The sequence below is a fragment of the Protopterus annectens genome, chromosome 1.part2, assembly GCF_019279795.1.
Source record: "Protopterus annectens isolate FY-2018-M chromosome 1.part2, PAN1.0, whole genome shotgun sequence".
NCBI classification, from domain to species: domain Eukaryota; kingdom Metazoa; phylum Chordata; order Ceratodontiformes; family Protopteridae; genus Protopterus; species Protopterus annectens.
This window is the reverse complement of record NC_056727.1, coordinates 674,403,451-674,430,488: the sequence shown is the minus strand read 5'-3', so window position 1 is coordinate 674,430,488 and position 27,038 is coordinate 674,403,451. Positions and strand designations below refer to the sequence as shown.

The 27,038-nt window shown below is 37.2% G+C and overlaps 2 protein-coding genes across 9 annotated transcripts in view; one reads left to right on the top strand and one right to left on the bottom strand.

The window, feature by feature from the left end:
• Window positions 1–14,023, bottom strand: part of SDCCAG8 (SHH signaling and ciliogenesis regulator SDCCAG8) — a 1,727,915-nt gene extending 1,713,892 nt beyond the window's left edge. Inside the window, exon 1 of the mRNA XM_044058322.1 lies at window positions 13,407–14,023. Coding sequence (XP_043914257.1) covers window positions 13,407–13,470 — 64 coding nt within the window. The 5' untranslated portion in view covers window positions 13,471–14,023. The remainder of the gene's footprint in view (window positions 1–13,406) is intronic.
• Window positions 14,024–14,129: 106 nt separating this feature from the next.
• CEP170 (centrosomal protein 170) overlaps window positions 14,130–27,038 on the top strand; it is a 2,077,048-nt gene continuing 2,064,139 nt past the window's right edge. For 7 of the 8 annotated variants that reach the window (XM_044058284.1, XM_044058266.1, XM_044058311.1 and 4 more), the window contains exon 1: window positions 14,130–14,237. The gene's annotated coding sequence lies outside the window, so the exon portion shown is untranslated. Of the gene's footprint in view, window positions 14,238–15,079; window positions 15,328–27,038 lie in introns of those variants that run through there. The other variant, XM_044058257.1, reaches the window with a different exon arrangement.

Genomic DNA, 27,038 nt, shown 5'->3' with positions numbered 1-27,038 from the left:
TGAGGGCTGATTTTGGTTCAGGGCTGAACAACAAAGTCCCAACAAAACCATTGTTAAAAGCACGGTCACTTTTGAGATAGAAATACTGTGCACTCAGATATCATGACATGACTATGTTTTCAGGTTGCTTTTATTGAGCACTGTCTCTAAGTACACTGAGGTTTTAATAGATTATCATGACATGACTGTTTTCATGCTTTTTTTATCAAGCACTGTCTCTTTAAGTACTTTGAGGTTTTAAGTGAAATTTTAATTGATGTCTTTATGTAAATTGTTCATTTTTGGAAGGTTTTATAGACTGCAAAAGCGCTTATGTTTTGAATTTACAAAAAAACTGCAGCTACGAACCAAAACTAAATCACAAAAACACCTTCAATGACTGAAGAAACGTCAAACTGTCACGAAGTAATAGTTCAAAAGCTTTAATTGCATAAAAATCACAGCAAAACTGAATCAAGCGCTTTCACCTGACTAATATCAGGCTTTATCAAGATACAAAAAAGCTAAAACCACCATTCTTATATATCATTAGATGCAGTCACATGATAGTTAATTGTGAATAATTACTCTCATTAAAAACTTTTTTTTAAAAAGACATTACATAGTAAATACATACCTTAGAAATGCCATTAATTAAATATACCATATAAAGTATTTGACTAAAAAATGAATGTAACCACAAATTAATTTAAAATGTATTGTCATAAAAAATATGTTGTAATAATAAATATGTTATAATAAATATATACCAACATTATTATAATTTTGCTCTTCTCATCCTAAGAATACTTTTAATACTAATATTGTCATTAAGACCAGGGGGTTTTGAAGCATCTAACCTTAATTGCCAAAATAGTTCTCTACATTCGAGAAATGTTTCCCAATCACCCCCTCTTTGGTCTTGCAAAACTTGCTCCAAGACCAAAAACTTTAACTGCATGTTAGGGCACTGGGTAAAATGCTTGTAAAAGGCATTCGTGTCTTTCTTTTTAGTTACCTCCTATAGGTGTTCATAGATCCTACGTCTTAGGGGTCTTTCAGTCTTCCCTACATAAAAACTGTAGCATTGTGTACAGACCCCTAAATATACTCCTCTAGGTCCACAATTAAAATTACCCCTTGGATGATACCTAAAATTTCTTGAGTGAATATGCCAATTACTATCATTTAAAATAAAATGACACTGGCTGCAGGCTCCACATTTAAATGTACCCAACCTTGAAATAGATGTCTGGTTCCTAACACGATTTTTACCTTCATATAAACCTTTTAAATTTGTGTCCCTTCTTTTCACAAAACTAGGCTCTGGAGGTATCACATTACACACATCTTCCTCAAGTGTCAGTACTGGCCAATATTTTAACACAGTTGATTCTAAATATTCAGCATCCTTAGTAAATGTGTAAATAAATGTGCTATTTGACTCAAATTTGCCTTCCTGTACCGTTTTCTCTACTGTCTGCTGTCCAATGCCCAATAATGGGTAATATTTAAATTCCCTATTAGTAATTACCTCTGAAGCCAATTTGTTGATCAAACTTGTTGGATAACCTCTCTCTGCAAAAAACCTTTTAGTGTATCAACCTTCTAAGGAACAATTCATCTGTACTGGACATTCTAGATGCCCGAATGAATTGTCCTTTTATTATTCCTTTTTCTGATGGAAGGATGGCCACTTTCAAAATGCAAGTAAGAATTTGAGAAAGTGGCTTTCCTATAAATCTCAGATTGAAAGAAGTTATTAGCATAGTCTTTATGGAGTGTAACATCCAGGTAATTAAGCTTGTCGTTACTGACATTATATGTAAAAGAAAGAAAATGTGTGGACATGTTAATATATGTCATAAATTCCTCAAATTTATTTAAACTACCATCCCACAAAATACAAATGTCATCCAAAAAGCGTTTATAATGAATAATGTATTTAGCCCAATCAGTTGTGAAAATAAATTTGTTCTCCCAATAATGTAAAACAATGTTCGCATATGCTGAGGCTAAGGAGTACCCATCGCCACCCCCTTTCTTTGTTTGAATATTTCTCCATTAAAGTAAATAAAGTTGTTCCGAAGAACAATTTCCATAAATTCTACTAATAACATCACTGTGTTAGCTCCCAAACCAGATTGTGTGGCCAATACCTCATCGAACCATTCTAAACCAGTATGATGTGGGATGCTTGGAAATAACTCCACAATGTCGATGGTTACCATTAAACAAGTGGGTTTGTAGAGACCCCTTTCAATGCCTTTAAGAAATTCCCATGAGTCTCTACAAACATGCTTTAAGGAAGTTACAAACTTTTTTACAGTTTGGTCAATACATTTTCCCAGTGGTTCCGTAATGCTACCAGCACCAGAAACTATTGGCCTAAACTTCAAAGGGTCTAACCCTTTATGAACCTTAGGTATTCCAAATATAACTGGGGTCTTGGGCTTATCCACATATAAATAGTTATACAACTTTTCGTTAATTGCACCTTGCATTAAATGATCAAATAACACAAACTTAATTTTGGAACAAGATATATTTAGTTCATTTCTAGAAAATATCTCATACTGCTGGGGGTCCTGCAACATGTTGTAAATGTAAGTTTCATAAACCCAATTATACATCAATACTACCCCCCCACCTTTATCCGGTTTCATGACTCTAACCCCTTCATTCTTTAAAAAATCTACAATAAAAATTTACAATAAAGAATTTCATCTTTTATGAACATAGCCTGGGTTCGACTCATCTTGCTTGCTTTGGTTGGCTCATTTAAGAAGTATTTCAAAGCAAATGGTCAACAAATATTATTTACAAAGCATATCAGATTAAGGAAATGGGTTTTCTATATATTGAGTTTAGACTCAAAAATACTTACTACATTAATGCACTTGTTTAATATCCATAGTGGACAGAGTTAGGATTGTATGCTTCAAACTATAGGTGTGGTGCAGTTGCTTACTTTATTAGTTGCCAAGTGATATTTCAGTGCTGATTTGAATTGTTGCAGGTTGTTTAAAAGTCTGATGTGTTTTGGAAGTTTGTTCCATGTCTTGAGGATGGCAGCAGAGAACAGCGAGTCACCATAACCAAATTACTAGATTTATTAGCAAAAGTTATTTCTGAGGATCTTACTGATTTGAAGATGTTTTAAGTGGATGGTAAAGTATTTTGCATGCTTTGAGTAGCTGGGAGAGGGTAATGTGTTGAAGAAGTTAAAGCCAGTTGAGGGTACTGAATGCCATGCAGTGATGGAAGCGGTTTGGATGGCTGCAGGAGAATTTGTTAATTTTGTTGTAGATGCTTTCTAGTCTGTTTGGTGGAAAAGGTGAGATTTGTGAATACTGTTTTGACATACAGGAGAGTAGGAAGGACAAGGGATGTAGCAGCTAATTTTTTTACTATGATCACTTAAGCAGGTGCTTTGCTCTATATAAAAAGAGAGTCTGGTTTGCAGTATTTGACTGTAGTGTCAATGTGCAGATCAAATTTTAACTTATCAATGACAACTCATAATAATTTTGTGTTGGCAACATTTTTAATGTTTGTGTTGTTTGGGGGGATACTATTAAGGCCAGTATCGTTCCGATTTATGTTTTTCTTTTCAAGGAATAGGATTAGTTTATTTTTGTTTTGGTTTAAATGCAACAGATTTATTTAGCCAGTTTTCTATACAGGTGAAAGCTTCCTGTGTGATGGTTTCTAAGGTGTGAAGATTTGGGGCTGAGCAAACTAAAGTATCAGCATATTTTCGTATGTTGGCCAGTTTTTGATTCTTTGTGCATGTCATTAATAAAGATATTGAAAAGTCTTGGGGAACTCCTGTAATGACTGGAAAGAATGTGGAGTGGTTTGAAAGGTAATTTGCCCATCACTAGTGGTTAAGGCTGACTATGACTGTTAGATCAAAGAGAAATATTGCTAAGTATGAGAATCCTCAGAAGCTATGTCAGTGACTCAGATTTGTTTTCCTATAGGTGTCGCATATTTTTAAGTAGTACTTGGTGATGCAAGTGCAAATAAATGAAATAATATAACCTTTGTAAAAGTGGAATTTGAGCTCCAGATCCAGTCTAATTATTTGTTTCCCATCTTACTTCCCTCAGTCTTTCAGGCCGTCAGAGTATCACATTCACCATAGACAACCTCAGCTAATTAGTCTATCCTAAATGGACATACACATCAAAATGAATGTTATTCCTAGTCATGTTAGCAAAAGTATCCATTTCTGACTTTAACTTCTTTTTTTGCAGCACTTTTATGCTAAATTAGATGAATCCCAAGTATAAACTGATCAAAGTATTCCTATAAAAGTGTTCCCAGTAAAATATACAGTTTCAACTGCATAGCTGGTACTTGCACAAATATATTTGCAGCATCAATCATTTACCAGAAAGTAAACTGATCATTTCATAAATGGCTTTACATAAAACATGCTTTGGTGTGCTTAACAGTAGCTACCCTGGTAACTAAAGATACCTTGCTAACTGTTCCTATATTCACATGCAAGGCATAACACCTAAAGATTCTTATCATGTAACAGAGGGTCCTCTGTTTATTGCAAAAATACAGACATTTAACTTAGACTTCAACTTGCTGTAGCAGCAGTATATAAACACATCGTAAAACAAAACACTCAAGTCACCAACAGATGGAGAGAGGACCAAAATTTAATAAATCACTATTTTGGTCTTCTCTCCTTCCGTTGGTGAGTTGAATGTTCTGTTTTATGACATTTTGGACCATTTGGCTACACTTGTCTTTATCCGCTGTGCAGTCCCATCTTTTCTAGTATATGAACACCCACTGCTCCAATCAAGGATCATACTTAAAAGTGCCAAACATGCTTTTTTTTTTTCAAACAAAAAAGTGTCTGCATGCATCTTCGAACACTTTTTTGTGTGAAAAGAAAAGTGCATTTTGAAGCCTTTAAAAATATTAAGTTTTACATATTGCTTCTGAATGTGGAAGACTAAATCTAGTAAGCTGTGCTTATGGCATTAATATTCAAAGGAAGAAAGGCGGCAGTAACCTCATTCAGGGTTCCAGTTCTAATAGTGCTGGATTAGCAAAAGTAATTGTAAATTAGTAATGTAATTAAACTGTTAAATTACCAGATTGGCAGAAGTCTCACAGTAAGAGGTTTGCCTGTTCGATTCTCGGCTGGAGTACCTTCTGTGTGGAGTCTGCATGTCCTCCCCGCGGTCGAGTGGCCTCCGAAAGACATGCGTGAATGGGCATCGGGCTGGCAACTCGGCACCCTAAAAATCTACTGCCAATTATTAGCGGACCGGAGTTCCGCTGTGGCGACCCCTAACCGGGAAAAGCCGAAAAGACGAACAACCAGTTTGGCAGAAAACTACAACAGTTTCTCACTGCTCCACAATTATAGCTTTGGGCAGTATATACTTCAGAGGGAGTTATTACTTTCCCATTAATGTTTGTTAATAATGCTATTTATCCTGTTCATACCATGACCATGGCCTCTAGCATACAAGCCCCAGTCTTCTGAGATATGTACAAGTCTCTGCATTACTCTAATTCCCTTTTTTCCACACTGATCTCCTCTAAAGTATCTTAGTTGTGAGTTACTCTTTCAGCTTCTTAATCAAGTTCATCCAAACTAATCAATTCTAAAAATATAAACATTGCTTAACCCCCCATCTCTGAAAACTTATTGCACTGGCTCTGACTTGTGAAACGTTCCTGATAACTGGCCCTCTGCTGCAGAACCCATCTTTCCAGATATTCTATAAAATAGGCTGTGCCCACAGAATTTTTTTATTTAACAGTTAAAATATGCACAGCTTCCATGGCAAACCTACCTATGGGTGCTTTAGATTAAGCATTTGGCAAAATTACTTAAGAAGGTGGTGATATACCTGTTTAAGTCTGCTATTCATTTTTTTTAATCTCCAGCCTGTAGCAAATATGAATACCCACTTCCTTCCTTCCTAGGCCTGTGCTCAAGCTCAGCTGCAATCTGCAGCTTACACCTTCACCCTTCACTAACTGGGTGTACAGATCTATGCACAACACGCAGACCTCACTAAATTGTTTAAGATGTAAACCTAAATGGTGCCCACACTAAACTTCAAGCCAATGCTCCTACAAAACATGCTTTTATATTATTTCTATAAGATATGATATGGAAAACTTGTGTTTCCCATTTTAGAGAGACAGTTGAGACTCGTATTATTCTTATTACTTTAGAATTAGTCTGCACATGAAATTGGCAAGGTCACTTACTGTCATAATTTTGGCATCCATATTTGTGTTTAAGTGAATATACTTGACAACTGCCTTACATACCTTTCTAAGCAACTGTTTCAATTGATTTATTCTATAAATATTCCTTAGTAAGCATGAGTTCTGACTTAAAAAGTTCTGTTCACCAGCTCACTCTTGAGGGTTAGTGGGGAAGCGCAAGAGGGGGACACTGATTTTGGTTGCTAGAGGCACATCATTACTGCTTGATTTGTTTATCTTAAGCTTTTTAAATTTCTTTCACAGAATGGTCTGGAATGCAAGACATGCTAGGCTGCTAGAGGTGCGACATTCCACATCACATTAGGTCTAAATGGTTTTAGGTGAAAAAATAAACTGAGCCTATTTCCTGCCCGATCCTGCCCCTTCTAAACACTATAAATCTTGTAGCTTTATCCTGAATTATCTCATCAAGCACTTAAGGTGTACCTCTAGCAACCAAAATCAGTGTCCCTCTCTTGCACTTTCCCACCAACCCTGCAGGGTATTCTTCCATTAGTGTTGCTCTTAAGTCACCAACACTTTGCAGGTTTAGCAATACACTTATATTTTTCACCAAGCTAAGTAAGCTGGTCAACAGACTTTTTTTCAGAGCTAGAAAAGGGAAGAGAGAGACTGATAATTAAACTGAGAAACTTCACAACAAATTAGGAAGTATTCAGGATCTTTTATACAAGACTATACAGTAAAGATAGGGATCTGAGGGAACACATTTGATAATATTAACATGTTATTATGGATCCATAGAAATGTAGAAATCTCGGACAGGCTTCTTACGCTTATATCACTGGATGCTGAGAAACATGCAATAGTCTCGTGCAGGTACCCTTAGACTGTTATGGGAGCTATTTGTCTTCCATTAGGAATGACAGAGATACTTAAAAGAGCCATGTACAAAGGTTAAAGCTAAGGTAAAAGTGGGAGTTTGGCTCCCTGATGCAGTGTAGTTAAATTAAATAGAAGAATTGCCCATTGCCTCCTCTGCTTTTCACCCTTTATTACTTGAAAACATCTGGCGATTATTGCTTAATGCATTTATTTTCATACAGGTGGCCAACTGCACTGTACTGGTGATCAGATTTAAATTGACAGATAATTGGCTTTGAATACAACTGGCTTATAATAAACACATGGCTACACAACCTATGTCATGCCAACCCAAGTATTTGTGGTTATTTAGGAAGTATAAGTACTTGGAGCCAAAGACAGTGTTTATAAGTTTGGGCGTTTGTCTCGTGATTTTGACTCTGTCCTGGATTTTCCTTTTTAATCAAAGTACTTTATTGACAAATTTTCAGTTTGACACACTGTGCAGTCCTCCTACATGGCGCACTTGTTATTTCAGCGCTGACCTTGTATACCATTTTATAATTACACATTTACTCCTTGTGTCAGACAATAACTTTCCAGTCCCTGATTCTCAAGTTTACAGGTTGAGAGCAATGCATTACAAAATAAACCAAAATAAATCCCTATAAAAAACATAACAAGCATCCTGTGCAACTACAACAGAGAGAACAGAATCAAAGTCTATGCAAACAGCTACGCACATACCTCTCAACTGTACAGATTTTCGCAGAATGCCCAGATTTTTGCTTCATATTTTTGGTCTGCTTTTCATAAAATGTATTTTTATTTATTTATTTAACATTTGTTTACCGGGTTAGTCCAACTGGACAGCTGGTGTCCATTTTCAGTGGTGGCTCAGGGAGAAAAGCTCCAAATAGTAAAAAAAAAAATTAGACAATAGCAAAAATTTGAAAAAAATAGACAGTAGTAAAAAAATTATAAAAACAGTATTCATAGAAAGAACATGTAAAAAGTAGCAATTGAACAAGAAGCAGTTGGAAAAGCATCATCCAAAAAAAGTACAGTGACAGGATTCAAGCAGTTTACAATGAATCATACAGTCATAGGATCCAAGCAGTTTACAATAACTCATCAGTTGACAACATCATCAGATAAAGAATTGGGAGGTAATAATTGATGAGAACACCATATTGGTACTTAGAGCAGCTTAAGGAAGTAGTAGCTATGAGAGGTACTGAAGGGGTTGAGGTGGGCCTGTGCAGTTACATAGCCGGTTTGTGAGGAAGTATGACTTGAGATATTTCTTGAAAGATGCAGTGCTGTGTAGGAGTCTGATGTCAGGAGAGAGGGTATTCCAAGAGTTAGCAACTACATTTTGGAAGAGAGAATCCCCAGAGCTATTTTTACAAGGAACTTTGCCAACCAGGGCTTCGTTGGTGGAATGAAGTTGTCTTTTAGTATTGTGAAAGTTTAGTAATCCAGCCAGGGTAGGTTTTTTCCAAGACAGTATAGTATTTGGTGAGCGAGCTTGAGTTGGTGGCAGTGTAATAAATTGTGAAATTCAGGCCAATGTAGTGTAAGTAAGGATTTGCAGTGGTGGGAACGAGAGTTGGAACTGGTTGCAAATTTGGTAATTTTACTGTAGCATGTAGAAAGTTTATCTAGGTCAGCCTTACTAAGGTTTGTTAGGACAGGTGATGCATAAAGTCATGTAGACAGGAGATGGGTTTGGGCTACAGCTATTCTAGACTCGGACCTAAGGTAGTTTTTGCTTCAGTACAAGGTACCCAATTTCTTGTGGCCTTTGGAGATGGTTAAGGATATATGTTGAATCTAAGTTGTCGGTCAATTGAGACTCCTAGTAATTTATTTTCTGGGACTGGGGTGATGGGGGTGTCTTATTGGCTAAGGATATAGAGAAGTTAAAAGGGTCTTTATTCTTTGGTGAAATAGCATGAGTTGGGTTTTTGGGGGGTTTAATATCAGTTGAGATGCATTTAGCCAGTTTTCAACCTCAGTGAAGGATTCCTGAGTGTATTGTTGTAGGTGCTATATGCTTGGTGCAGAGCAGATTAGACTAGTGTTGTCAGCGTATTGCACTACTTCTTCTTTAGTAGCTGCTAAATGGAGTTGGTTTGTAAAAATGTTGAAGAGGAGGGGGCCGAGGATTGTGCCCTTGGGTACACCTATTGTGACTGGGAGTGGAGAGGATAGGGAGTTGAGCCATTTGACAGACTGGGAACGGTTGTCTAGCTAGTTTTTAAACCAAAGAAGGGTGGGATTGTCCATGTTGAGCTGAGAGAGACAGGTTACGAGTTTCTCGTGGGAGACTTACTGAATGCTTTACATAAGTCTAGAAAAGTAGTGGAGACTAGTTGACCTTGGTTTCAGAGTGTTTACGGTGTCAGTGACATTAATTAGTGCAGTGGTTCTGCTATGAGTAGGTCGGAAACCATGTTGGGCTTTGGAAAGTAGATTACTGTTGAGGAGATGGGTGAGGAGTTGATAGTGAATACGTCTTTCTAGTATCTTAGATATTGGGGACAGGATTGAGATGGGATGGTAGTTGGAGAGGAATAATATAAGAGGTTTTCCATAAGGATGGAGTAATGTGTTCAGTGATGGATCTATTTATCAGTAGGGAAATGGGGTAGGCTATGGGTCTAGAGGCAAGCTGGAGGAACTCTGCAGGGAGGTCATCAGTGGCGAGAGTGATGGGTTTAAGTTTGGATAAGAGTTTTTGGATAGTGGATGTTGGTACGGGCCTGAATGAGAATGGGGGTTGTTTACTGGCGCTGTAGAAGGTTGGGGGGAGTTGGAGGGATTTGTGTTGTTAATAAGTATGGAGGAGGTAAAGTAGTTGTTGAAGCTGGATGCTATGTCATTGTTTGATCTGTCTATATGGGGGGGGGGGGTGTAGTGTTACGGCCAGGTTGGAGGATGCTGTTCACTGCTGCCCAGATTTTTTGCGGATTGGTACCCATGCTTTTTTTATAGTGAACTATAGTGATTGTGTTTGTTTGCCCTAATCTGCTTTTTAGCCTTAATGCAGAGCTCGAGGAAGGCTTGCCTAGTTGTAGTTGATTTAAGCTGACACCAGGCCTTCCAAGCTTTGTCCCTATCTTTAAGTAAGGATTTTGTGGATTTCTGCAGCCATGGGGCTGGGTTGCTACGGATTCTAACTGTTCTAAGTGGAGATAGGTGGCTAAGGATACATAGAAATGTGGAGTTAAAGTATTCAACTGCTAGGTCTAGAGTAAGGGTTGTGATGGGAGACCAGTTGCAGGATTGTAAAGCTTCTAGGAAGGGAGAAGTAGGGAAGTTTTCTGGGAATGGGTTTGGAGTAGGGTTGGTGGGTTGCTAGTTTTGATTTTATGTCTAATGATGTAGGTGGGACTGTGATCACTTAGTGAGTTGGGTAGAGTACCGGACTGATGGGCAGTATGGGGGGTGATTAGTGAGGATCCAGTCTAGTGTGGATTCCTTTTTTGTGGATTTGTCACAGCGAGTGGGTGTTTTTATGAGTTGAGTAAAGTTATAGAGGTTAACATGGTTAGTAGGGGTGGAAGAGTGGATGAAGTTCCAGTCGATGTTGACATTGCCTAGTAGGATAGTTTCACGGGGGAAGGAATGGGAAGCCCAATGGATTATTGACTCTAAGGTAGTTGGGTTATTGCCTCGTGGTATATAAACACAGAGTAAGTTTAGATGCTTGTGCTGGCTTATGAGGAGTTTTGCAGGTAGTATTTCTGCATTTTTGAAGTCTGGGGTTTCTTTTTGCAGGAGTTGGATCTTTAAGTTAGTTTTATATAGTAGGGCAACACCACCTCCTCTTCTAACTAGTCTGCCAGCTCTATATTGCATCCAGGAGGGGTTATGGATTCATGCTTAATGTGTGGCTTAAGCCAGGTTCTGTAAGGATCATAATGTCGGGGTTATATAATGAGATAGTAGCATGTAGTTATATTTTGTTCATAATGCTGCGAATGTTCATATTAAGTATTAGCAGGTCAGTGGGTTGGCAATGGAGGGGAGGTAGGGATTTAGAAGCATTGTTTGAAGGTGGTGATGCTCCAGGGTTGGGGTGAATAGCACCTCCTAGTAGTAACTGTGTGGCGACATTGGTTATAGTTTTGAGGTATGAGCTTATCAGGAAGTTTACCCTAAGGCTTGGTTGTTTTTTTGGTTTGGGTGTCATGATACTTGGTCATGACAAATTCAATGATGGATTGGTTGTAAATGGCTGGAGATATCTCAAAATGGCTGAAGGGGTTGGGAGTGGGAAAGGGAATGGTGGAGTATATTAGTTTGTTGTATTGGGTGGATACAATGTGATAAGAGGTGGTGACAGAATATGACTAGAGTAGCAAGTAGTGAAGTTAGAGATAGGGAGGTTTTAAGAAGTTGAGTTTGGGGACAGTATGATTTGTAATAACACATGTTGAAGTTTGGGCTGGTATGTTAATAGGCTTGGGTGAGTAGAGTTTTAGTAATAGGAGGTGGCCAGGTTGCACTGGATAATGTTGTGGAGTGGGCTTAGGTTAGAGATGTCAGTTTGCTAAGGGGTGGGGTTAGTTTGTTAGAGTGATGGGAATGGATAGTTGGGGTTGTTGGGTAGAGTCATGTGATTGTGTGGTTAAAATAATGTCGGAGTAGTGGGGGCAGGGAGGGGAGCATAGAGTGGGGCCGAACTGGCCACAGAGGTAGCGCCAGAAAAAAACAATCAGTCCAGGGTAAGTTCGCCAGGTAGGGCACCCAGTACCTTGACTGACACAGACAAAAAGGGATCGTTTTAGGAAGCTGATCTACTGGCAGTTTCATAAAGCTGGAAGGAGGGAAAGTCGTTATGTTTGAGTTAGATTGTGTTAAGGCTCAGTCCAGGCAGGGGAATATTAGCAGGAAGCTGGAGAGGGCTACAGGGTACAAAATAATGGTTGGGCTGGTGTTTGCAGAAAGGGGCAGTGTTTTAACTATAGCTACACATGAGAATGGACGGACTACACTTTCCCGATGTAACCAGTATCGCAAGGCAGAGTAATACATGGTTGAGTGCTGCTTTTTTTTTTGTTAACATCAAGCAGGGCCAGGTGCATAAATAAGGATCTATTAAGATAGCTACAACCTTATTCAGCGAGTGTGCACTCCACATAGCTTGGTAGTACGTTGGCACAAAGCATTACATTAATTTTTTTCTTTTTAAAGACAAAAAAAGTACTGTACCATTAACTAGACTTTAAGTTACTAGCGAGTCAGAAAGCAGCAAGAGGACACCTACGCTATTAACTTTGATTTGAAGTTAACAGCAATTTTCTGACAAAGTGCTGGGAAGTCGTTAAAAATTAAAGTCAGAAAACAATAAGAGACATTTGATTTTCAGACTTCATACTCATAGGATCATAAGAAGTTACTAGGCTATTGTCCCTGAGGCCCTTACAAGCCTAGAAAAGAATGTAGGCCAAGTTCCAACAAGTCAGCACCCTATGCCACTGCTCTTCAGAAAATTCATGCCATTACAAAACAATTGCCATACTATCAACTTTTTAAGTTTGTAAATGCAATATTTAAAAACTGTCCCTATTTTTGGGCCTTTGTCCCCCTACTGTTTCTGGCTTTGTAGAAACGTTTTGGTCTAAGAGGCTGAGACTATGCATACCTCTCAACTGTACATAATTTTCACAGAAATGTCCACATTTTTGCCTTCTATTTTATTTTTGGTCTGCTCCTCATAAAAATGGTCTTTTTGGATGTTCTAAGGATTAAAGTTACTAAATAATGACATGCATTTCCGTTTCAGACTTCATATCCTGTGGAAAATACATCCCAACACAAATCCTGTTAATCTAGCAACTTTCTAAGTTTATAAGAGCAATAGTTAAAATGTGACCCTAGTTTTGAGCCTTTGTCCCTGCCATTATGGCAGGCTTTGTCCAGATTTCTTGCGCTAAGAGGTTGAGAGGTAAGACTACACATTATTTATTGGTTTACTAGCACGTTAAATTATAGATTTAAACGATAGGTGTCACATCATTAAAAAAACTTGATGGGGGCGCAAGCTTACAGAGATTAAAAAAAAAAGGTAAGTTCCCATTATAGTCTACTTAAAACCTTTTATCATACAGTTCTCTGCATGCTGTTTCTATGAGTTAGTTCTATCACTAATGTCCTACGAATGGAAGAATAATCCCTAAATCTTTAGAAAACTAAATGAGCATCCTTAAAAAGTGGTGAGTGACTCAAAACAGGCTCAACATTCCAGACATTTGCTACACCATACCCCCGCAAAGAAATATTTATACACGACTAAGAAGGGCAAGGGTGTTTTACTGGTTGTATTCACTCACCCCGGAGACCCTTCTGATACTCCACCAAAGACTCTTCTACGTTCGACTCTAATGATGACTTCATCTCAGCAAATACACATCTTCAGATGATTTTCTTGTTCTATAACTTTCAGCAGCAACGAGGGTAATGATGAACCTTTAACTGCAGCGCCCTAAAAGTAACCAATAATCTGGAAGTTGATGCGCATTTGCAGGATCAGCTTCAGTCATTTTGAAAGTATAGTAGTTTATTGAGGTTCACTTTCCCTTACACAAATATACAACTTTGGTAATGGTTTCACTACACGTCCCGCAGTCCTTTGCAGCGCTAGCTCTTAATTTACCAAGCTGTCTTACTACGACTAAGTTTGCCTCTGGCGAAAGCCAATTTGGTCGCCAAGTGACAAGCCGTTGCTACCCAACCAACTATAATAAACTCGAACCGTCAGTCACCGTAAATCATCTGCCTCTTCGTTCTGTACCATATTACTCTTAATATTGCATGTAGACATGGAGTAAAAGTGACACATTCCTTATATTATTTGGATTCTCTGCGGAACATAAAGAGTAGGGTTTTTCTCCTCAACGAAGCAGAGTTTTGGGTATAAAGCAATGACACGTTGTGGTCCAACCTTCTCTCTCTACTTTGTTTCCTTTGGTAAGAGAACTCCCCACCCACCTGTCTTGCTTGAACCCGTTGACGCATGCGCACTCAGTGTTGGTGCGGGCTTGCCGCTATGTGTAGAGAAATAACATTATTGCTGAGCAACGAAAGATACAGTGGCTACAGCTGGGTAGGGTTCTGTGATTGAGGGCGGCGGGGAAGTCACCGATGTGTGCTTATAAAAGGGGGTAAGTGGTACGTTTGTCTTAGTGACCTGAAAGGTGGGAGGGTACTTAGTTGGCTAATCGGGGTCTACTGTGAATGCGCTTTTGTTTACCGAGTCTGATGCTGTGCCTTTTTTGTACCGAGTCTGATGCTGTGCCTTTTTTGTTCAGATCCCACATATGCTGCTTCCCCTGTAGGAGAAGGGTTGTTGTGATGGATATTAAAGTAGAGAGAAGCAAAGGAGTGTGTCATGTACTTGTGCCTTAAATCAGATAACCTTTTGTTTGACAATCTTATGTAGATTAAAAGTCTCACTTGCTTCTGGTTACATAAGTGAGGGAAATGTTACAGTTATTATATGTTATTTGTCATTCCTGTGTTTTGCCTTATAGTGTTAGCAGAAGGAGCGGCATATAAGCGTGACCGCAGTTGGCCCAGCTGTTTTCTTATTTTTGTTTGGGGATCTGTGCAATCGATTTAATTTCTGGAAGCCGTTGATATGTACTCAAATTAGCATATTAACAGAATATGTTGGTCAGAACTAATTACTAATGTGAAACCATTTTTTAATAAAACAAGGGGGGTAAGCTTCTGAAGAATGAACAGAAACTCTCCTTACAATGGTGTGCTCATCCTTCTGTGAAATGTGATTTATTTTTTCCGAGAAAGCAATAGCAATACTTTGCTTTATAAGATACTGTAAGATTGGACACGTAGTACTTCCAAGGGTGTTTGGGCTAGTGAAATGAATTGTGGTACCATAACGTTTCTTAGTGGGGTGTGTGTGTTGGGGGGGGGGGGGGTAAACAGAGGACCTACTATGAGTGGCTAATTTTGTCGATCTCATCCAGTCATTGTTGGACCGGATGCTGTTACAGTGGATGGAGGAGGGGATTTTTGCTGCAAAAATCAAATTCCGCTATTTGACGTAGTCCTACTTTCAATCCATTCATTTTTTCTGATTTTCACTGAGAGGCGTTCCAAGTAACACTTAAACACAAGGCACACACACATTGATTATTTTGGGCATTAATCAACCAATGTATCTAGTGCAAGGTATCTGTTGTTTTCGCTGATGATTGACAAGTTTGTTTGCAGTAGGATCTATTTCCAGTAAGTATTTAGGCCGTGCATTGCATGCACTTTAGTTGGTTGGGAGCTTCCCGACTTGATTTTTCCGATGTATCTCTACATATTTTAAAGTGACAAGTAATTATTTTTATGAAGTCCATCTGGATGTGGTACAACTGATTCTCCTCTGTTTCCGTTAGTCTGATCTTAAAACACTGTCGGCCGTTCAACACGAGCTACGGTCTAAACTGATTTATGTGCTTGTAGTATTGCTGAAGTGTGGAGGCCCATGTGTTGTTTACTGTGTGTTACAGATAAATATGTTTACAAGAACCCACGACTTCTGTCTTGAGGATTATTTACAAGTAAGTTAAAATTGCAGAGGTTTAAGTAGAAGTTGCTGATAGAAATTTAACTGGACACACATTGTAATATTAAGTTCCACTATAGTGCATTGACCAATATTCGCAGAGGAGTCAAGACACGTAAGATAAAAATGTAATTCAAAATATGCTGACTGGCCATGTTATAAATTCAGCTTACTTTGGGAATGTATGTTAGATCTGTGCTATGAACTAAGGATTATGTGTACTTGGCCAGAAGTTATATATGCCTCACTAATGCAATTTTGCCACTAGCCTTGCACAAGAACTGTGCAACTGACTTGGACATTTTTTCTTACTACTTTTTAAATGGCAGCTATATTTTAATATTGTTCTTAACTCTGTGACTTGATGTCTGTATTTATGTCATTCTTCACCGTCTCATTAGTAATAATTTGTGTGTCTGCCTTTTTTATATTGACTGTGCATGTTCAGTAGTGCATTGTATTGTAGCAGGTGTGATTGTGTAGAGAATATTTATTTATTTCCAGTTTGATAACTGGGTAGGGCTACTGGGCCCAAGGGGCCCATTTTCAGTGGAGGCCCAGGGAGAAAAGCTCCGTATTACATACAATTGAAACAAGCATAGAATTTTACATTTATACAGTTATACATAGAATTATACATTTTGAAAAATGTTTAGTATATAATAAGGTGTAACAAAATTAATGGGTGCAAAAGAGAAGAAGAAAAGGAAAAAAAACTTGAGCACAGTTCATAGAATACATACATAGTTAGAGAGCCATTAGCATGGTGAGCCATTTGCAGATAGTAGTGATAGAAAGCTATATACAGTATTTACATGATATTCATTCAGGTTTTAGACTTGTTATACGTTAGATGCAGAGCGGGGCAGCTGTAGAAAAAGCAGCAAGAGTAAAGGTACATGAGGAGGAACATGTAAGAGTGACAGTAGAAGGAATTGGGTAGGAAGAGTACAATTACATTTCCAGATTTGGGAGAGGTGGGAATGTAGCTGGGATTTGAAGTGTTCAAAGTTTGTAGTGTAGAATATGGTGCAGTAATAGTGTGTTGTAGGCACTGCTGTCTGCTTCAGAATTCAAAGGGAAGTTGACAGTTTACAATCTATTTGGCATCAATAGAAGAGATAAGTTATTGTCATAGTGCCAAATTGTATGGAAAGCCAAATCTAGACACACCTACAGCAAAAGTCTTTGAAATAGGTATTCATGTCATTGTCTGAGTCAACAGAAATGGTATTGGTAGGTGAATTTGAACAATAAATAAATTAATAAATGTAATATTGTGGCCTAAAATTCAATCTCATTTCTAATTTTTTAAAAAAATTAAATCTAACATCTTTAGTTTATTTGTAAAAAAAAAAACAGGTACAAAAACCTTGGCGCATACTACTAACGAAAAAAAAGGGCATAAAAAAATAAAATTTAAAATGGGTGGAAAAAGCCAAACATTCTGGCTAGGCTTATATAAATGCCTAGGGCAGGGGTAGTAATATGCTGGAGGGGGTCACTTTTGGCAGACTGTTCACTTGTGTAATATGCTTATATTTATGACAGGAATTAAAATTGGTCCAAATAACGTGTATTCTGTATTATTTATCCACAATTTTTTATTATCCTGCAGCTATTTCCTTGTCATTCAGGACACACACATTGATTACCTCTCATCTTACCTCCATTTTTCTATGTCTGTACCAAAATTCTTCCTACGTGCCAAATTCAAACATTTTGTTATAAAATAAGAGTAACTATCCCAGAACATTTGTTGTGGTCCAATGACAAGAATCCCACAAACAGTAGAAATCTATCCGTTAACACTGTATTAAAAAAAATAATATTTGTTTCTGTCTCCCTCCCCACTGTCTTTCTTTTCTTTTGAAGTTACTTTTATTTCTTCTTCCCCTCCCCCCTGTTACAGTACACATTTTTTTCATTTCCCGTAATCGTTAGGTCTCATTAGAAGATTGATGCTTACTTTTTTTTTGGCTGTTTGGCTGTGGCCACAAGTAAGGAAATAAGGAATATCCTTGTTAAAATTTCCTGTTTACAAAGCATTTTTTAATTTTTTTTTTTTAAGACTATAATGCATGAACAATCTTTTTTCCCCAGAGACAAGAAAGCTGAAGCATGTTTATTATATGTACATACAGTTGCTGTGTCCTATCATCATTGACCGGCAAGAAATCTGGTAAAGCCTAAATAAAATGAAGTGGAAAAAGCCCCAAAGACAGATTTTTAAACTGTCTTATAAACTTAGAAAGTTGCAATAACAGGATTTGAGTTAGATGCATTTTCTTTTTTATGAAAGGATAAACTCAACTCACATGTGTGTTTGTCACTTTAGCTTACTTTAATCCTCATCATTTACCAGAAAAAAAAAAAATGAAAAAGGAAAAGAAAAAAAGAAGAAAAAAAGACATTCTACACACATTCTCTAACATCTGAACAGATGAGGGTGGGGTCACCACCCTCTCCTTGCACCAATTCAGCCCCCTCCAATATAAAAGATAACACATTCACACATTTTTTACTTTGAAACACGCTTTTTTACTACACACCTTTGAACCGACCCCAGTTCCTTTCTGTTGTATCTCAAGACAACATACCAATTTCACTGTAAAACCACGTTAAACCACACACATGGACACATAGCACAGCTTCATCATAATGATTATCTGTATGAATATCAATCTGTGTTGTGAGGGTTTTTTTGTGCAAGCTTGATGTTGTACAATGTTAATAGCATCATTATATGATTTGATTTCAATATATGATTTTAGAATCTATTTAATAAAGAAGTCTTTATCTAAATAACAAGCTGTTTAGTTTTGTCTGTTACAGGGCAGTTCTCACATCTGCTTTCTACATCTGCTAATCATAATTAATCTCATCTAAGACCAGCTATGTCTTTATCCACAAGATGTTCCCACCACAGTAGTAGGTGCAGTAGTAGTGACACTCCTGGTCTAGAAGTTCACAGTTTTATACATTTCTCAAGGTAATTTTAAAATAGTTGATCATAAAGCTACCTTCCAGATGCATAAACAAATTGCTTAGGTAGCTACTTTGAAATGTTTATTTGCATCTTGTTTATGATCCTGATAGGATCAGATTTAATTGACAAGAGAAGTCTCCTGCTCACAAGGCTTATGTCATGAAAAGTCCGAGTAGAACAAGACTAAATTAGTTTTGATATTACAACAGACAAACTTTACTACAGTGGTGTTTGTAGCATTAGCATTTTACTGCATTCCTTTTATTAAATTCAGCCATTAACAGCATAAACTACTGTGTTGAATGTGTAGTCAGTTTACAACACTATGCTTATGTGTACAGAATCTGATAAATCTGCAGTGTATGGACAGAACAGATGTCCTTGTGTAGTATTTTAGCTTATGTTTTTAACTTTTTTTCCAGTGAATTTCTGTTGGGAGACAAACGGCAAGTATGCAGTGAACATGACAGTATTATGAAAAATTGGTATTGTACTTTGAGAAATGTGGACTTGCGTATTTTTTACTTTCTTGCCTTATTGTGTGCCATCACCTTTTTATGATCTTTCACTTGTTATGCAAAGGTGCTGCTGTCACTCCATTAGTTTAAAATGCATTAAAGTGATTTTTTGAAAGAAATGGAAAAAAAAAACAGTGTCTTAAATGGCTGACTAAGACCAGAATGCTTGGCTATGTAAGCATCACAGTGGTAAATATAAATTATACCTGTAGAGTATATGTGGTATTCCTGGATCTTAGCAGACTAGAGTAATTGAATGGCTGAAGATAGAGCAAGGAAAACATGAGAAAACCACTTCAGTATCGTACTGTAAAATTAAAGTAAGTAATGACTAGGTTTGCAGATTTAGAAAGGGGTGATCTTTATCAAAGCATTCCACTTTTATCAATTAATTGAGAATAAGTATACTAATTAAGATGTGATTTGTAAATAAATTTACAACTCCCAAGATGTTGGATAGTATAGCTGTCTCAATAGTGAAATTCAAGGGGTTTTTATACACCATCCAGCATTTGTAACGTTTGAGCTACAATACTAACTCTCCTTTAAGCGTTCCTTCAGTTTCACTATTGTAGTAATAACCATAAAATATTGGTTTTATCATTTTAGTAGTAATAATAAATAAGTAATATAAACTTCTTGCAGCAGTTGTGTTAGTCTGTGTTCAGGGATAATGGCTGTTAGATTAAGTTTACTATAGATTTTTGACATTACTTTAAGTATTAATTTCATTTGTGGTTTAATTTTTCTGTGCCACTTCCTTTTAACTAAACTCTGAGCTTAAAACTTTAATGGCAGTATAGAGTATGGAGACTTAAGTGGTATATATGGAAGTAGGGAAACTGAATTGGTTTGGCAAATGTATTACACCAGAGCTTTCCAGTGATAAAGCAAATAGATACACGTAGCTTTGAAGTTTTTTCATCATCTTAAATAAAGCAATGTACCTCTGATTAATAAAGCATATATAAACTCTGTAAAATTTAAAATACAAGCACTCAGAGTAACCAAATTAACAAGTCAAAAACATAAAGGTCTCCACTGCTAAATACAGTACAACCAATCAGTAAAAACTAAATGAAAACTCAAGCCAAGCTGCAACTTCCAATGAGTGACCTCTCAAACCTCTTGAATCAGAGGCACATGGGATATATGCAAATGACCCTTATGAACACCAGGTGTTTCAGCTAATTGGCTATTCTGAATGCCCATGACTTGTTTAACTGATGGGGACCCTTAGTCAAAAAACCTTTAGTGAGCAAAGTGTCCATTAAGCTAAAAATGTGCAATTGAACAGGTGAAATTCTTGGTTACAGTCAGGGTGTCCCACAGATACTGTCCTAGGCCTATACTTATTTAGATTGCATCTTTCAGCTCTGCTTTTTTTTCACCTGAGGTGTTCTGTAGTCTATGCAGGTAAGCTGAAATTGGGTAGACTAATTACATGTGTTGCAGATAGGTAATGTCTGCAGAAGAACTTTACTAAATTGACCTTTTGGGCACAGGAGAATAATATGTTGATAAATACATCAACAACTGAGCATATGAGATTTGGGAGATATAAACTGGAAGGTGAATGTTTGATACAGCACTTAGTGATTGAAATTGTAGGTTCATTTAAGGACCAGGGTATATGGGAAGATCCAACTTAAGATTGTAATCTTATCGACCAATTGGTTAATGATCGTTATAGAACTATAGGTTATATAAAAAGATTTATAAAGTCTAGGAAATTGTTTAATTACACTAGAACCAAACGCTTTGCAGTAATGTAAGTTGAAAAATAACATGACTGTTAGACTATAACATTCAAACACTGAAGTCCTGCACCACTCTGCAGCATCAGTGTTTTCTCATTCTTTAAACATATCAGATACTCCGTAACAGATCATGACAAAGTCCTTTTGGAGTGACTTCATATGAAATTTAAACCCAACCCCTGTCGCAGAACAGAATAGCTAGAATAACAGTCTTTGGGGAAAAAAAAACAGCATACCAGAGCCAAACACTTCGCCAAACCACATAGACAGCATGTTTCACTGTTCCCATACTCAGTCCTTGATACTTTTCCGAAACAACAAACTTTGACTCTGGAAGGGCACTAAAATGTAGAAGTGCTACACGCAAAATAACAAGCAGGTGATATTAAAGCACCTCTATTGAGACAACTACTGCCTTCTTCAAAGATGCACAACTTTTCAACTGGTGTGATGTAAAAAAAGAAATCTATGTACATTTGTAATGCAGAGGGTAACATAAGGTGTCTATGGTAGGATTTTAAATCCCACAATGGCCCAGATTCCCTCCCATTTGTAATTATTATAGTGCTATTATTTTTAAGGTTATATTTTTTAATGTTTATAATTTTCATTGTTATTTTTATACAAAGAAAGCAGATAATGTATCATGAGTAAAATATTTCAACATGCAGTAGTCTACCAAAATTTCCTTTAATTTCACTGTTATCTACTTACGTTGCCATAAAACGCAAATTAATATTTACATCTGTTTATGCTCACCTCACATAGCCAACCCCCCCCCCCCAATTTTCTCTTAATATCCTTCTCCTTTCAGCAATTATGTTATTATTTTGAATGTGATGTCACAGTTTTGCAAAGACAGTATGTTATCGCAGCAGTGGACAGCATGTTCAGATTGCAAAATTTAAAAACAGGAGCTGTTAGCATAAGATGGAAAGACAGAATGGCTAGTTCAAGTATAATGGAAGGATGTAAAATACTGAAGTGAAAACCTAGCAGAATTGTTTATAGTGTACTGTATGTAATTTGACACACTTTGTTTTATGCCATTTTTAGTTGTAGTTTCAAATGCCTTTTTTTAAACTAAGGCTTCTTCCTGTGTTCCTTTCTGAAGCCTAATTTATTTGTAACTCATTTGTACTTGTAAGAGGAGATGTGTTTTGTAATAAAAATCCATGAGTTGTTAGGAAATTTACTCATGGCTTGAACATTCAGGAGCCAGTTTGGTTTGTGTATTCGTGTAGTGCAGTTTGCTGTTGGCATAATGTAGTTTATTATTGTGGATATAGGGAGATGTGTACTACGTGCACCATGGTGTATAAGTTAGGGGACAGCAAGTAGACTTTTCCCAAGGTTACTGGATGCTAATGTTTCTAGGTAAAATGATTGTTTGTAATCTATGTAAACAATATGCAGACATCCTATACAGCATTATCTGTCACTGTTTAGAGATTGAAGTATGTGTAGGGAACAAGAAGCTTAACTGAAATGTAAATGATACAATAGGGTCAACCGAAAGGCTAATTGATGTTTGGGTCTGTCAGCTGTTTGACTGGGTGTATTACGAGTGGTAAATTGTCTTTTCATTTTATATTTAGACTGCTCTAGATCAAATGGCACCTGTGGTAGTGGAGTAGCAGTGAGGTAACTTTGGTGAAGAAGCCTGAAATATATTTAACATTTACTTTTTAATAAATTTTATTGGTAGTTTTTCAGCTTAACTGAAAAAATAATTTCTGTAGTTTTACTAACTTTATTGCAGAAATAAAAAGCTATGTATTGTTTACTGAATCTAGGCTTTTAATTTTTTCCTTTTAAGTTGCTGATGTCTTTGTCGTTACTGTTCTTATTTACTGTGTTGATTCGATTAGTCCTACTAGGCCTCTGGTCAGATTTCAGCGAAAACCCAAAGTAGTACTTATTACATGGGATGTTGAACCTCCACTTGAACTACTACCCCCTCAGGCATAAAGGACCTTTCATCTAAAGGATGACAGCTCGGGAATGTTGCCATTAATGCTGCATAGTAGTGTCAGTACTGAACACAAATCCAGACAGCTGGTGTGAGGATAGAATCCACTGACTTCTGATACTGCAGACATCAGAAAGTATACATAGCCTGCAGAATTCCAACACTGTCCACTTCTTACAGTATCAAAGATTCAAAAGCCTGTTCTAGTTTTACACCTGTATTCAGGTAACACTGCAATTATTACATTATTTTGTATTGATGATCAGCATTTTGTTACAGTTCTGTTCATGAAAGCTGTAATTTGTATAACAATTCAGCAATTGTAGCTAGAGTAAAATGTGTTTTTCATTCACATGCATCATACACTAATTCTGTCATGGAGATATGATTGCTGAACATCTGTATTTTTATTGCAGATAATGATTTTGCCAGCTTTTCATATCGGCATAACTTCTTTCTCATTAGCATAGTATTAGGTTATTTATCGACTTTTCAGAGCTGTGTCCCTTTTGGAGGAGAGAAGTTGAACCTTGCAGTTTTGTAAGTTGTCAGATCAGGCTTGTATAAAATATAATTATTGTGTAAGTTTTCTGTAAAGTATCATCATAGTCTGATAAGAGGCACTGAAGCTGACGTGCATATTTCATATATTTTTTTCAAGGTTGGCTATTACTTCATGCAATTATTGACTTCCCATGTGCACTAAGATTTTTTTTACAAATGTAAACAGTGTGTGTACTCCATCTCAAAAATTGCAAACTGGAATACTGCCAGAAATGTTTATCTTCTGTCTGAGGTTCTGCATTTGAACAAAGCTTTTATAGTGATCACAATTATCTGAATTTACACTTCACTGACGTCTCAACTGATTGAACTCCATCACAGTGTAAGAGAAATAACGATGAATGTCTAGTCAGATGCAGACTTATTAAAAAAACTGGATGCTGTTTTTGTGTGTGTGAGGGGGACAGACATGTGGAAGATAGAATTATATATTCCTTCTTCCCTGAGGGTTTTGTAGACTTGGGGTTGTATGGGGGGGGGGTGTCTAGTGGTTTGAGAAAAATCCACCACATTGCACAAGGCTTGTTTCATGTAAAATGTATACTGTGCTGCTACTTGAATTGGAATAATTTTGATAGGCTCATTGCAATGATAGCTAGATCAACTGAGACTTTTGTGAAGTGTGAATTCAGGCATATCCAGTTGGGTAAATGGACTTTGCTTAAATAATATCACCCATTACAGTTCATTTTATTCATTAATGTTGGAATGAAAAAGTTGGTGTACTGGCTGCAATGACCATTGTAGAAAAATGTTTTTGAGTAGCCTACATCAATTTACAGGGACTAAAAAAAGCAGAGGAACAGCATGGCTATTTTTTTTCTCTCCCAGATGGTTCTGGTTTTTGGTTTCTACAGTTACCATTTTTCGCTTTATTTTTGTGTAAGATAGTGTAATTGAGAGTCAGTAAATGCTTGTGATGCTTCTTTTAGTATTTAACTTGTGTACTAGTACTATTTGGTCAACATTTTTTAAAGAATGCACAGTAGAAATTAACCTGATTGTTAATAATAAATATTTAGTTTGACCTGTGAACATTGCAGAGTAATCCAGGGTGCTGCCAAAAGTGCTTTACTTCTCCCAGTGGTTGTTTAGAACACAATTGTTTGTAAGCTGCATACAGGAAGTAAAAGTGGTTTTGATACTGTACCACAAATTCCAGTTTTCAGGAGGTCAGAGTGAGATGTTCAAAAGGAATTGGCAAAAAGAGCAGTTCATCATGTATCCGCTTCTAGCAGTGTTCATTCAGAAGGGATTTACAGTCCCTGTCAAAATGTTGCTGATAACAGTCACTTTAGCATTCACATCTCTTATCTTTTTCAAATGTACTTGGGGAAATCATGTATGTTTTTAATATTTTTGGTAAATGCATGTACTGTAATAACTTTTGCATTCTCAGCTTCCTTATTCAGGTATTGGCCCATATTATTATTATTTTGGGAAAGAACTTTTGGATGCTGCCCAGCTGTAACGGTCTAAGACAGTTCTCTAACATATACATATATCTGAGTAAACAACTTTTCCTGTCCATTGAAATGTATGGATTTAAAAAAAAAAAACTATTTTAAAAGAATTGACAGGTTCTTTAGATGCCCTTTACTCCACACAAAATACCTTGTAGTCTCCTTTAAATTTCTGTACTTGGCTTATTCATAAACATATTGAGCCCAGAGACGTGCAGATTCTTGGAGAACAGGGTTAACCGAGGTGGAGTAAAACATCGGGATTCAGGATAAGTTATTCAGCATAAACAGCTTGAACTTGAATTCCACATTGTCATACTGTTACATTTCCATCTCTTTGGAAAGCCTAACCTTTCCAACCCATTGTTTTTATAACTATTAGAAAGAGGTTATTGTTATAAGTTTCTCTTTTTGTAGGAGAAAGGGTTGGGGCATTTATTTCATACAGGTGCAGTACACTAACTAGACTTGTATGAAATGTAGTGTCCAACACTAGGTATTTGAGAGATGGGCCTAAAGTTACTTGGTGTTTTCAAAGACTTGGTGAGTTTTGGTAAAGCAGTAATTGAATGCATCAATGGAATAAGCTGATTTTCTCTTTTTGTAAAACTCATGAAATGCTGTAGTCTGGTGTGGAATCTAGTTGGCCTTGTAAGATATTTTTTGACATTAATTAGTAAGTTGACTAGGCCATAGAGCCTTTTCGGTCACAACTCTGATAGCAAGTAAGTTAACTAAGCTATAGAGTTTTCAGTCACAGCTCTGGTCACAGTGGCAGTATAATGTAGTCAGTTAGACAGATGTTTTTGGACAGTAGGAAGAGCCTGAAGAAAACAAACATAGATATGGGTTAACAATGCAGGCTCCAGATACAGTGACTGGAAGCCCGGTCTGAACTATGTTGCTGTAAGGCACAGATTTTACTACTGAGCCCATTATATTGAGTAGTGTGTGTGAGTGTATTTTCACTTTTCCCAATCAGACTGTGATCGAGTCACACAATCGCAACTGAAACAGACTTTGACATGGATCCTGGAGTGGGACAGAAGATAAAAGATTATTTTTTTTTGTGTTCATGTATAGGAAGTATATGTGCATGTCTTGTTTAGTGGTACTGTTTAGTGGTACTGTTAGTGTTTTTAGTAAGGTACTTTTTGGGGCTGGAATTAGGGGCAGGACTGAAGTTAGTGAACACATGATTAATGGTGGTAAAGGTTGCTAACACAAACTTCAAACCTAAACATTATCTTAATGAAAAACACTTGGCAGATAAGTGTGTCTTCAAGTTAGTGGTAGTTTTTTTGCTACTGCTTTCAAAAGGAGACTTTTTCCTTTTGCAGCCTGTGTAGGTTTTTTTTTTTTTTTTTTTTTTTTTTTTTTATACTTTGTTTACTTTTATAGGTTCATAGGTAGGTACTAGGCTATCAGCCCTAGGCCCTATACAAGCCTAGCCAAACAGGTACCCTGGCTTTCGCCACCCAAGAAAATTTATTTTCCTGTGCCCCTGTCGAGCAGAGCCACAGAGGTGATCCCCGGGGTGAAATTCCTATCCACTCATCAAGATTTTTCTTGAAGAGCGCTAATGAGGAGCTTTGATTGATATAGATTGGTAGTTTGTTCCAGAGTATGGGAAGTCTCTGAGACAGGAATCTATCCGTCCAGCATGTTCTGTTTATTCTGGTGACATGGTTTAGGTCCCTAGAGTGTGTAGCTCACAGAGATTGGGATGTCTTTAAGTGGAGCATGTCCAACAGCTCTGGGTTTGACATAGCTTTGTATGTTAGGCAGAGATCGCCTCTGAGTAGGCGATATGCAACCTGAGTAAAGCTGGAGTTTTTTGAGACGGTCTGCGTAGGGCATCTGTTGGCCAGTAATCCTCTTTGTGAGGTATTTCTGCGGCCTTACCAGTTGATGTCTTGTGCATTACATATCAAAAGGGGTGTTGTACTCTATAATGGATCTAATGAGTGACTAGTAGAGGGGAACAATGACCTCCTTTTTTTTTTCCTGGATGAGAAACCTTTTTGTGATGAGGTGTGCCACGTAGAAGGCTTTCCTGACAACTGTGGCAATGTGATATAATGTGTGTGCATGTACTTGTCTGTGTGCGTATGTAT